This window comes from Symphodus melops (genome assembly GCF_947650265.1).
Source record: "Symphodus melops genome assembly, chromosome: 17".
Taxonomy (NCBI): domain Eukaryota; kingdom Metazoa; phylum Chordata; class Actinopteri; order Labriformes; family Labridae; genus Symphodus; species Symphodus melops.
In genome coordinates, this window is record NC_136707.1 from 12,719,790 (window position 1) to 12,732,908 (window position 13,119).

Sequence of the window (13,119 nt, forward strand, 5' to 3'; positions counted from 1 at the left end):
CACTTGGGTTGCCACTTGGGTAGTAAGTAAAGGTGTGTGGGTCTCTTGTTGTCTGTGCTGCATAGGCTGAATGGTTAAGGGAATGATCTTAACACATTTGAGACATACTGTCTTAAAATAGAAGTCAAAAGCTATTTTCTGCTGCTACAGATGGTTGTTGAGGTGGGCCTTACACTGGAAAACCTGTATATTTCAGGTAAACATGTCTTGTCTTTCAGGTAAACAGTCTGTTGACTCTAATCGCTGTATAAAATCCTGTAACATACTCCCATATCTGTAAAACTAACCACATGACTGCGATACAAGTCCTGTGATTTTGTGTCTGCTGGTGTTTATGTTGCAGCTGTGGTTCAGTTGTGCAGGTCAGGGGTTCGATCCCCAGCTCCTGCAGACAATAGTTTGGCTGTAAAGTTCATGTCTGAACATAAACACAAACCAAAAGCAACTGTGATTGACATGAGGAGGGATGATAGAAAGGACAGCATGACATCCAATAACATTTGGAAGGGATGCACTGTGTCCATATTCTGCTTTAGTGATGACTGTCGGAATGTCATTGAAGTTTAATAAGCAACTCTTGAACAAGTTCACCGTCTGATATTAAATGTAATTAGCAATACATTTATAATGTTTTCTTCCTCACCACAATTAGAAAAAAAAATCATCATCATCATCATTATCATCATCATCACAGCCCACTTCCAAGAAACCCAAAATATAGTCGAGTCTTCTTCTTTATTCCATCCACTAGTCCACCTGTTTAATGTTTTGTAGGCAGTTGTCATTAGAACATATTCTGCTGAATACAAGGTGGTCAACGGAACATTTTCTGAGCAATTATAACTCAGAAATCTAGCTTCTAACTTTACGAGGAAAAGCAAGGCATGAGAAAAATGTTGTTGAGGTTTACAGAATATGAAACTTGATAAGTCTGGGAATTCAAGATTTTTTTTAAAGAACCCTGTAGTCTTTGTAATTGTCCTAAAGTTGGGGGACTACAGTGAAAGTAACACTGCTTGAGTCATCATTAATGGCATATTTTTCATTTGACTAAATTCTAGCAATTCTTCAAGACGTTTGCTTTGGATTAACAGCCCTTCTTTCATGTATCCTCATCATTGGGCCAATCTGCAATGATGTATTTGCACCATCCCCTGCACAGATCACTCACCTGCTCAAGCAATATACAACTCTCTACCAGCCTACTACCTTTATCCCAACTGAAACAGATGGTCGAAAATGTGTAACGGATGAGAGCACTAGTCATGTGCTATTGTTAAAGGCAGACTAAACCTTTACCCTGTTTACCCTCTAGGCTTATTTGTTCAAACAGATTTCTGGTTTTGAAAAGCAGAATACAGTTCTGGTGATGTGTGTTTTTAAAAATTGCAACGCTTTTTTTATTGGCATGTGAACACATTTAGCATGTTCAGCTTTTTCCAAATGGCATGACCAGAGGCAGAGGGTGCTATCACGTGTTATATGGTCAAGTATTGATGATTTTGAAGGAGGCCATTAGCATAGGGATTGCTCGTAACTTGCAGTAACCACATGTAGGAGAGTTCATCATCAGGAGACACTATAGTCTTGCTGGAGTTGACTGATTCCAAGAAAGACAGGATGGAGGAAGTCTTTAGCAGGAAGAGAGTCAAGTACAAAGGGCTGGTAGGAAAGTGCAAAAGCAGGGAAGGAGGGTGTGGTTCTTCTGTAGGGCAATCAAGCGAGCTCGGATTTTAAAACCAAAAAGTAGAAACCCCTCAAAAAAAACCTTTTTGTTAAGAGATGAAAGTTAAGAGATGGATGACAAACTAGCCACACTATTGATGAAATTAACTATATGATTAAAACTTGTCTGATCAACCCTGACTGAGCAGCCCAAATTAATAAATGCCACAGGAGATGACCCCAGTGAATATCCATAATTAGGTTTCGCAATTGTGGGTATGTTAAACAATGCACATACACATGTATATAAGCAAAAGATCTGATCAAATTAATTCATGTTCCTTCTTGGATTTTTTTTTCTTAAATAAATTGTACAAAGGACAAAGCAGGGATTTGCCTACCTTGCTGGATTGGAGAGTTGCGTGTTGATCCTGTGCTACCATTAGATCCATACTTCTCAAGCAACTCAGCAAATTCTCTCCTATTTAAAAAACCAACAGGGAAACATTAACAACATACTCATTGGCTATATTGACTGTGACGTTGTGTAAGCCAGAACTGACCATAAATGTATACTTAACAGAATGATCTTTTGGAGAATATATATATATCAATCAATTTATTTTCATGTCAGCTATCAGTAACCCAAGCCCTGAATGATTCCCCTAATTGACTTTGACTCATATACTCTATATGAGTATGAGTGCTATGTGCTTTTAAATTCTTGAATACTTGAACACAAAGTGTTTTATGCTTAGCTGACATCATAAATATGTGTCATAAACTGTACCCATAAATGTGAGTGAGGAATTGAGGATCATTTTTATGTAATGCCTTATTAACGTTTTGTATAATTGATCAGATCGATTCTATTCAACTCCATACCATTACATACATTATATAGGAATACTTGGTAATGGAAGAAAAAAAAGGACCCAGGCAGTAAGCTATTTTGGTAACCATTTTTAGTATCATCTGAGAATTAGAACGCTCGTCCATTTTTTGTTTTTGTTTCCTTGTCTTGTTAACTAAGCTGCAGGCTCCATGATCATGTAAAGTCATGATGTGTTATATTACAGTGTTTTAAACAAAAGGTAAGTGGAGCAATGTAAGTGCAGGCTAGCAGGGGAATGGGGAAGGGGGAAAATTCTGCTTCAGCACGCTAAGGGCAACTGGGCCTCATGTGTGTATGCCCTTAGAAGTTTGTTAAAAAAGGCCTATCCAGACAAAACTATTTTTGTAATTGCATCAAATAAACATTTGATTCCAATGTTAACTCATGGTTAAATTCCGAATTTTGTTAAACCACTATAATGTTAAATGAGTATTTTATACACCAGTTTTCCCTAAATTATTTTTTTTAGTCATATTGGTTAGGAAATGTGCTTAAATAATAAGTTGCAAATGACAACATTCTTTCATAAAGTGATTCAGTCTGGACTATTTTTCTAGCAAGCAAGTACTTAGCTACTTTTGACTTGGTTTTAAGAAAAGAGGGAATCTGTTGGATGTTAGACACAAGCAGACAGGCATAATCCCCCTCCTCTTCCTGCCATCAACCTCCTCTGATCTTGGCTGCACTGCTAAAGCAGAGAGCAGAGATTAACCCAACTCATCTCGTCAGGAGCCCTGCCCTAGGTTAAGCTCTCTCCTCTCTGTCTGCTCTCATTCCAATAATGTGGAGGGGTGCATCGATGCTTCCCGACCACTGACAACACTGCCTCTATTAAACTATGAAGGAGGCAAACAAGGTTTTCTTTTTTAATGTATCTGGCCAGAGTAAACTAATTTGATTAACTTTTCACAAATCAAACCCTGTACACATGTTTTTAGTAACCCTATTATATGTTTGAACATTCATATCCTCTCAGACAGTTAAGATGTTAATCTAGTCTGCGTTAAAGTCTCTTCACTTAGGATTTCTTTTACTGGCTTACTAGTGAAGATGATCGTTTATGCAAATCCCCTGCTAACTTGGCCAACGGACAATTAAAGATTGTGCTATATGAATTCAGTTGAGGGAAAACTGAGGGCTATGATGTTGGCATCTGGTGTTTTTTTTTTGTTTGTTTTTTTAAGACATCTTGTTCCTGTTGAATACTAAAACACAACAGGCCTGTTAAGGCCTTGGCCAGCAAATTATTTGTAGTGTTCATTCGTTAAATATGTTGTATCACAATTTTTTAATTTTTTTTTTTTAATGATTGTTGTCCTGTTATTTAGTGGTAATATCAATCATTTCTTTGTCATGAAATCTGGTGCTTAATAATTTTTGTTAGCAAGTAAGTTAAAAATAGCAGCTTTTCAGAATTTGGAAGATTTACCAAATTGATCAATTTAAAAGAAAACAAGATTTGATTTGGGTTTGAAAAGCTTATCTTTTTTAACCAGAATGCTTTAACTTTAGCACTGGTTTCCTAAGCTAAATTGATCACCCTGATCCACTTATCCAAACTTTTTTAAGATGACAGAATAAGCATAAAATGTTACAAAAAAAATCATCATTTGTTTGTTTTTCTTTACTTAGCATGATTTACATTATAGGTTGGAATATTTATTTAAAAGACACATACAGATATGTTTGTAATTTATTATGGTTCATTATTTCCCCCTAAAAAATCATTTAAAAATAAATCAAGTTGATCCAATACAAATGTGTTCTGACAAAGGACTCAGAATTAAAATGGATTAGCTGAGCCTAGATAGTAAATAATGTGCAGTATGTTTATGTCTGGATAATTCATATCCCAAATAAACATTTATCTATCCTCTTACTTTGCTTCCTCATCTCTGGCTATGAGAAGGCGCATATGATTGGTTGCTGAGGCTGCTCTCAAGATATCCACAGCTCTGAAGAAGAAACATACACAAAAAATCACTAATAATTTTGAATGCATAACTGATGTAAATCTTGCAGGTAAGCCAAAGACATGAGCAGCAGGAATGGTCTACCTTTCACTTGTGACTCCAACCAAACTGTCTCCATTGACTTCCAAGATTTGGTCCCCTGGCATGAGGTTTCCTGTCAGAGTTCAAAGAAAAGGTCTCCTTAGTTTGTGTTACTTTTTGTAATTGAGCTCATAATAGTGGAAAACATTTCACATTTCTTAGAAGATCAGACCAGGGATTGTTTTCTGTGACTTAAAGATGAATACTAATAGCATATCAGGTATGTAAAGACAAATGGAACACAGCCAGGATTTTAAGAGTCCTTTCAGAAAACACTGTAAGAAAATATTTTCACCATATTATGCAAATTAGAAGACAATGGACAACAGTGATACACTGTATATCCAAATAAACCAAGTTATTTTTCTTTCACGTAGATAGTTTTGGAAAGGTTGTATTCAAAATATATAACACAGCTCCAAAACAACGCTCCAGCTATCGACTAAATATGTTTGCTTCAAACTTGCTGTGCCAAGGTAGTAGGCTAATCCATACAAAATCACAAACATTTTAAAACATAAACAACATTGGGAATTCACTAAACTTAACAAACGGTATTCAAATACAAAGTGACCTTTAAAAAAAACTGTATCCTTATCCAGTTTTTCAACAAGTATAGCAGCACTTTAATAAAATAACTGTCCAGTTGGAGCCAAGTATGTCAATTACTATCAAAAGCATTATTGAAGCTAAATGCTAGTAAAACACAGGATGGAGACAGTGAATGCGGTCCAATTGTGAGAACAGGGTTTAAGGATGAAATCTTTGCCTTAATTTGTTTGGTAGCTATTTTAAATAAAATTAAAATTTTAAATTTTAAATAAAATAGCTACTAAACATATACTATGGTTTGTTGATGGTGGCTGTTCTTATTATTTTTCACGACTTATGTCATTTTTAGCACCTTATTCTTTTCTGTATGTCCATCCATCACAAAAGAAAGTCATGGATCACTTAAATGCATTGATTCATCCATCAAACTGTTATCAAAGTGTCTGTTTTTTTCTTATCTGCATGGTTTTCCTATATGGCTTCTACCTTAAATTGTCTTTCCTGGTAACTACTTCACTCAAAAGAGCCTTTAACTTCTTTTTAACCACAAAGGTAGATGATGATAAATGAGGTCCTCAACACTGAAAATAACAGATGCAGTCTTGTGGCAATTCTTTCCTTAAATGAACTTAACTCAACTTAGATTTTTTCAAAACCAAAAGAGTGACATGATGTAGCTTGGTTTCCATGGCAGGTTAAATATTTTACCTTTTTGGATCTAATTAGACTTGCAACACTTGAAACGGTAATCATTAGGAACTGTGCTACCTTCTGCCTCAATCCCTTACATCTTTCACCACTTTATAGTTTTGGATTAAAGCTCTATCTGACCAACTTCAAACCCAGCAGCTTTGCATTCTTTTCTCTTTTTTTTTTAAAACTTTCTGAGACTTTAAAGGGTAGAGATTAAGTAAGACCAGTAAGCATAGTACAGAATAAAAACAACATTTAGGGAAGTTAGAATGTATGCATCGATAAAAAAAAGTTTTACATTGAAAATGATTGAAGATCAATTGAACAACTCAATTTCCATAACACTTACCCTTTTAATAAACACTGTTTTACCATTGGTTTCTGAGCTTGTCTTGTGCTGCCTTCAATGCCTATAGCCCCTAACATCCTATTACATTTAATTGGCATTACAGGAAGCACACAAAGCTGTCTTAAGTCCTATTTGTTAAATTGATCTCAATTTGTACACGTTAGTAATTAATCCTCATATACTGCCAAAGTCATTAATGGCATAGAGTTAGGAGATGTCAAATTGGCATACAGTCATGATCAGAGTGAAAAAGTATGCCAGCTGAAGCTACAGACCAATCACAGATCAGTGGGCGGGACCTCACAGCCAGAGTCGAAACTTAATATCGGCCAAATTGCTAGGTTGGAAGCTACGATATGCTTAACCGCCTCTGTGGATAAAGCTTTTAAGAAGAAACAGCGAAAAAGGATGTTTCAATTTCAAACTTATAAGGATGAAGGGGATTTTGAAGTTGTTGTACTAGAATCAAATGTTCGTAGCTATCTTTACGAGCCAAGATGACGAGCAGTTGAGGCTGAAGGAGGAGCGTTAAATGGTTAAATGGACGTCTGTCTGTAAAGCGAGTCTTTTTATTTTCTTTCTGTTACTGACGTGGAATGCATAGTAGCCTACTGTTTCACCTCTGCTGAGGTGATGGGCTGTCAGGGAATTCAGCCACACCAGTGTTGAACCTGCTATGCTTCAATAAAGTATAATAATGTTCATTGTAGCAACCTGGAGTTGAGATAAATGTCATAGCTAGCATCTTATTAAGCAAAAAATGAGGCATTAATGGCCCAGTATGATATACAGTATGTGATTAAATACGGACAAATCATAAAAAACAAAGTGTTTTTTTTTCACTATAAAGTTAAGGCTCTGTCAAGCACCTCAACACACAATAAAGGAGCAGCAATACAATCTCTTATATTTCAGAATTATTTTATTATTGTCTTGTTTTCCCCAAACTTTAAGGTCTAATCGCAGCATTAGCTGCTGATATTATCTAAGCATCAGGAAATGTATGACTTGGTATTAGCCTTATTTAACCATAACCATCCAGTGACAATTATGAAATATATTTCCATATATAGTTTATCTTTCAACACAAAAATAGGAAAACAAGAGAAAAGATAACTGAATAAGAACACTTCAAAGTCTATGGTCACCTTGTAAATCTTTTTTGGATCTACTTAATTACAAGGAATACAATGAAACCATCCCTGGAAACACTAAAGTGACCATAGAGATGTATTTTAGATATAAATGTCCATCCAATAAATGTCTTATTGTCTTGTTGATTTAACCTGGGGCATGTCAAATTTTGAAGTCCCTCTTTACTTTATTTGACAGTTTTATTATATTACAATTTCCTACAAAACCCTTAAATTAGAGTGGCAGATACTTTGCAATGCTCACATCAAACTAGTTGGTGCCTGTCAGAAACACATTATTATTATTATTATGATTTTCTTCTTATGACCCCTTTGGTGCTCTTTCATTTACTGATAATGTTGATCAACCTCTCTGTTTAAAAATAGATTGGAGTATTGCAAAAGTTAATAAAAAAAACTTTTTTTTTATTGAAAAAAAAATACAGATATCCGTAGTTCTTCTATTGTTATGATTCAGTTCTGTATAGTGCCCTCCCACTTGTGCATGTTGTCTGTCTGCCTTGCTCCCCCTGCTTCTTACCCCCTGTGTGTCATCTGAGTCGTCTCCAGTAGTATCGAAATTTCGTTATATTCTTGATAGTATTGTTTTCTCATGGTTAACCCTGTGACTAATTCCCTCGGGTTTTTCCCCTCCTCATCAAGTCACTGATAGTCACCTGCCTGGCTGCTACTCTGCTACCCTGCGTTCTCTTTACACATTTTGGACTATTGAATCTTCACTAGATCATCATTGAACTCACTACTCACGGAGAGCACGGACACTGAATCCGAACCTCTGGAACTCACTTCACCTCCCTCACTGTGCACTGTAAAGTACTGAACATTAAAGAACACTGTTTATTGGTCATCTTGTATCTGAGTCATGCGTTTGGGTTCAAATATCATCATCATCACTTGTGTGATTCATGACATGTCGTACAGTATGGTCATATAACCTGAAAAGACCTAGTCAGTACCAAAGCAAGTGGGTATGTGTCTGAATCAGGTGATAAAAACACACTTCAGGTTCAGGCAAATCAGGCAAAAGAAAACAGGAGTGAGGATCAAGGCGTGTCTCTCAGCCCAGATCTTTTGTGACTTTAGTCGGGTCAGCCTTGAGATACTTTGACAAAACCATTGAGACATCCACCTGGCTCTTAAATGATGCAGGGGTAACTGTGTTACATCAGTCTAGAATTGTTAAATTGGATTATTTTTAACTGTTTACCACAAAATATTAATTTTTTCAAAAAGTACTTCAACCAAAATAACCAACATTTTTGACTTGAGGAAGAATGTCCTTTTCCTTCAAAATGGCATATAGCAGCTAATACTGTCAGATGAATAAAACAAAGGGTACTTACATTTTTGTCTATAGGGGACCAAATTTAGTTACTAAGAACTACTGTGCAATTTTTCTGAATCAGTGGTAATTAGCAAAGAAGATCATTAGATCATTAGATTTCAGATTAGCATTATAATACATTTAAAATGTCATTTTATACTTGGTTTTACAAAATCTTAAAAAAAAAAAAAAGCCCTCAGGATTTAAGCCAATTCTGCCCCCTTTATGCAGTAGTTAAATGGATTTAACTTTGTATAGTTCTTTTGTAGTCTTCTGACTACTAAAAGTGATTTTACATTACAGGTCACAACTAACTTTTCACACAATGATGGCAGAGGTTGCTATGTAAAGTGACCATCAGAAGTAACTAATCCCATTTATACACACTCCGCAGCTGGAGCAAGTTGGAGTTAAGTCTCTTGCCCTAGAACACATCGGCCATGTGGATGCAGGAGCTGGATTGATCCCCCACCCTCCAGTTAAGCAACGACCAACTCCACCAACTGAACCACAGCCATCCCAGTATAGTTGCTGTATATTCAAAATATGACAACATTTCTTACCATCACTTGAAGCCAGGCCACCTGATAAAATTCGTTTGACGTAGACTCCAAACTCCTCTCCAGTTAGCTCCTTTACACCACCAATCACTTTAATTCCTGTTGAAATGGGAAGATGTGAACAGATCAGTAGCTGCACTTACATGCACCTTTTTTCATTCTAATTGAATTTATTGAGATTGAAAATTTCTACTTCGTACATTGCTAAAGATTCATAACATTTACCAGTCCACATGTGCTGACAAATAAACAAAATGGATGCTTACATAAGACGTTTTCTTTCTTAAGTATATATTCATTAGAAATATCTCTTTGGCTCTTTTGCATTATTGTGATGCTCTTAGCCTGACTCTGGCTTCATGCAAAAATGATTTCCAACAACCATCTCAACGTTTCTATATCATGACAGGGACAATGAAGAGATGGAATGCAGAAACAGACATTCATTTAATGTCCCTTATGAATGCTTATAGAATATATATTTCAAAGCCTGAAACTGCTGCTGTCACATGAGCCAAGAACAACACACTGCCAAAAAGCCTCTTTTTGAATATAGTTGTCTACGGCAAAGCTTCATTGTGATTAATGTGAATGTTCAAACAAAGATGGTTCATCAAAAACAAAAACATTAGTAAAGCTGGGACAGTTAAGGGCACAATAGCAGATTATCAACAAACACACAAACGTACGCCCTCATAAAGACACTGGCAATCATTTGTACAAAACACAAGCAAAAGCTTTGATTTGGCACTTCTTGAGCAAACCAGTTAAAGTTAGGATATCATATAAAAAGGGTTGAACTATATGTTAAAGAAATTACATTGCCAGAAGATTTCCTTCTGGAACACATTTTTATTAGATTTATTTAATGGAAATGTTACCAGATAAATGTCTTGAGCTGCCTGTGCCTCACACGACACTTCACTATGAGTGCTGCAGGTATGACCGCTAAAAGTACACATCCACATCGTCAAAAGTTTGTTTCTGTGGCCACAGACGTTAATGGGCCTAGTTGCTGCTGGATATATGCTTTGAAAATCTGTCATTGAATATCTGCCACGAGGAGAGAGTTTTAAGGTCTGTTTCAGTTTGAAATCTGGGGAGAAGCAATGAAAAGCAATGTTCTACATTATCCAGGTGATCTAAGATTAAGGCTAAAGAATAAAGAGCAGCAGTTACAACTAAACAGCAAGTACTTTGTCCCTTTCATGTGTGAGAAGTAACAAGAAATATTGTTGTTATTACTTTCACACTTCAGGGTTGGGGAATTCATAAAGGAACACATGCAAATTGCAATGCATAAATGACTAATAATAGCTTGGTGCAGATGGGATTCTAAATATTGTGACCCTATGAAAGTGAGGGTAAGCAGTTATTCTTTGACTTTAAGTTTCACAAGTCTTCATTCACAGCCCATTTTGGAATTTAAATCTTCTTTAACTTCTTAGATTAAAAAGTGGTGTCTTTCGGAGCGGTGGAAGAGGACAAAAGGTTAAAGATCTAAAAACATAATGTATAAGCTGCATCTTGAACCACAGCTCATTTGATTCAATACCTAATAAAGTGTGGGGGCAGGAACATCATTGCTGTCAGCAGCCTCAAAGCAGACTGGGACTAACTGTACTAGTTCAATGACATGCCGTGATGAAACCGCATCTTCCTTTCAGTTAGTGATGCATATAGAAAAAACTGAACAGCCTCTACATTCTAATCGTTCCTGACACACAAGTGTTACATCACTGAACTTAAAGTGATAAAACTGAAATGGCCTTGCTGAATTCTAATAATTAGACCAGAGCTTCTTCAGCTTCAGGCTGTGAAGACAGAGAGAAAATGGTTACACTGATCTAGTCTGAAGAAAAGTGGTGCATGTTAATTATTGCCTGTTGGAAGAATAGGGTTATAAAACTCCCTATCTCAGTCCTTCATTCTTTCTTGCATTTCTCTAAGGAAATAGTCTTCTTCTTTTGTTCATCCTCATGGCACTCCCTCCCATGGCATCTCATCAGATAAAAAAAAACATCACGCATGAGCAGTTAGAGCAAACATAAAAGGCATGTCTCTCCTTCATTTTCAGCCTCACATCCTTCTATCTAAAACAGTATTTCCTGCTAATGTTGCTGCAAGGACACATTTGCATATCAAGGATTAAATGCTCTTACACTTAACACTTTGAGAGTTAAAAAAACATACAATTCAGATAACACATTATGTTGGACACCACAGTGCCATTTGTAACATCAATGAAAACCTGCTTGTGTAAAACACATACTGAGGTGTTTTATTTAGCTGCATTATAATAGAGAACAGCATGTGCTGTCCTTAGCATGCAGGAGTGTGTGCTCTACAGTGGGAAAAGAAGATACTGTTGAGAGTTCTGATGTACAGCAGACGTTACGCATTGGAACAGATTGAGCACTTGCACATAATCATATTGAACGACAATAAGCAGCTTTGCTTGTCACCTACAGTATATGCTGCTTTAAGTACAGCACACGAAACACACACACGTGTACATGCCTTAAGTATTCCCTCCACTTAAGACATCCTTATGTTAGTACAGCTAGGATTTGTGGTACAACAGAGGGCAGTAAGCAGCTAGTTCCAACACAGCAGCAAACATCCACAATATGTATCACCTTTGAGTAAACAAAGGACACAGACTGTCAGATTAAATATGTTGGTTGCAGGCTAGATTTAAGCTAAATACCAACTTTAACTCAATTTTCTCTGGTATAGCTTTTATAGTAGACATGATAGATAGATAATATTTAGCTAGCGGTTGTTGTTTTTAATGCGAGTTGTCTGGCTACATGTGGTTAATTTGAGTTTTGGTGTTGTATAGGTATAGAGTTAGTGAGTTAGTCTAGAGTTAGTCTCTCTCTCTCTCTCTCTCTCTCTCTCTCTCTCTCTCTCTCTCTCTCTCTGTGTGTGTCCGCTCGCACAGTCACTGGTTGTATGTGCTCAACCAAAAAAATCATGACTTGGTCTGTATCTCAGAGTTTAGATTCTTTATATTGTTTTAGTCATTTCCCCCAGTGTTAGTTATTTCCCTGCGTGTCAATGTTTCCTAGTTTGGTCTTAAGTGTTATCTGTCTTATTTTGTCATTTCTGATCATGGTTGTTTCATTTGTGATTAGTCTTTAGTGTTTCCTGTGTTATTTTCTATCCTTGTGTCCCTCTATGTTCTACCCTGTAGTATTGTTACATTCTTAATTCCTGTGTCATTTGTGTGCCTTGATTCATGTTGTAGTTCTCGTGTTTCTAGTTTAGTATTTGTCCCGGCCTCTGTGTGTTTCCCTCCTGTTTGGACCTCCTTCTGTTTTCCTGAACCGTGACAGTGACCTGCCATACAATTTACTGCTCTATCATAAAGAAAGAAGAAATAATTTTTTTTATAAAACAACATTTGAGTGGGAACTTTATTTCTCATAGGAATATAAATATAAAACTGCGATGTGGGCTGTATTTTTATTTTGCAGTTCTGTTTGACTGGAAAACACACTTAAAGCTTATTTGAATGTATATTCATAGGAGAAGTAGAATGATGGCTGTTGGATTACATAAAAATAACCAAAAACAAATAAATAAAATACAATAATAATAAAATACACAAATATTTGTTAAACTGTCTTGACATATTTGCAATGAGCTAGAGTTTTTTTTAGATGGTTAAAAATGTCTGCAAATTTAGTAGTACTTGTATAAAGCATATCGACTTAACAGAATATTTTAGGGATTGTATTGTGTCTATGCTTATCAGTTGTTTGTCCTTATGTAGGCACAAACCCCACTAGTGTTGCAGGAAGCGAAGTTCAGATAATAACAACAGCAGCTCCCTGTATTCTTAACCCAGCCGAGTTAAGTGGGTTA

At 36.2% G+C, this 13,119-nt stretch overlaps 1 protein-coding gene across 4 annotated transcripts in view; it reads right to left on the reverse strand.

The window, feature by feature from the left end:
- Window positions 1–13,119, reverse strand: part of LOC306838367 (syntaxin-binding protein 4) — a 57,278-nt gene that overhangs the window by 27,479 nt on the left and 16,680 nt on the right. For all 4 annotated transcript variants that reach the window (XM_079366496.1, XM_079366495.1, XM_079366497.1 and 1 more), the window contains 4 exons: window positions 9,250–9,345; window positions 4,618–4,687; window positions 4,441–4,515; window positions 2,067–2,146 (listed from right to left, as the gene is read on the reverse strand). In XM_079366496.1, coding sequence (XP_079222622.1) covers window positions 2,067–2,146; window positions 4,441–4,515; window positions 4,618–4,687; window positions 9,250–9,345 — 321 coding nt within the window. The remainder of the gene's footprint in view (window positions 1–2,066; window positions 2,147–4,440; window positions 4,516–4,617; window positions 4,688–9,249; window positions 9,346–13,119) is intronic.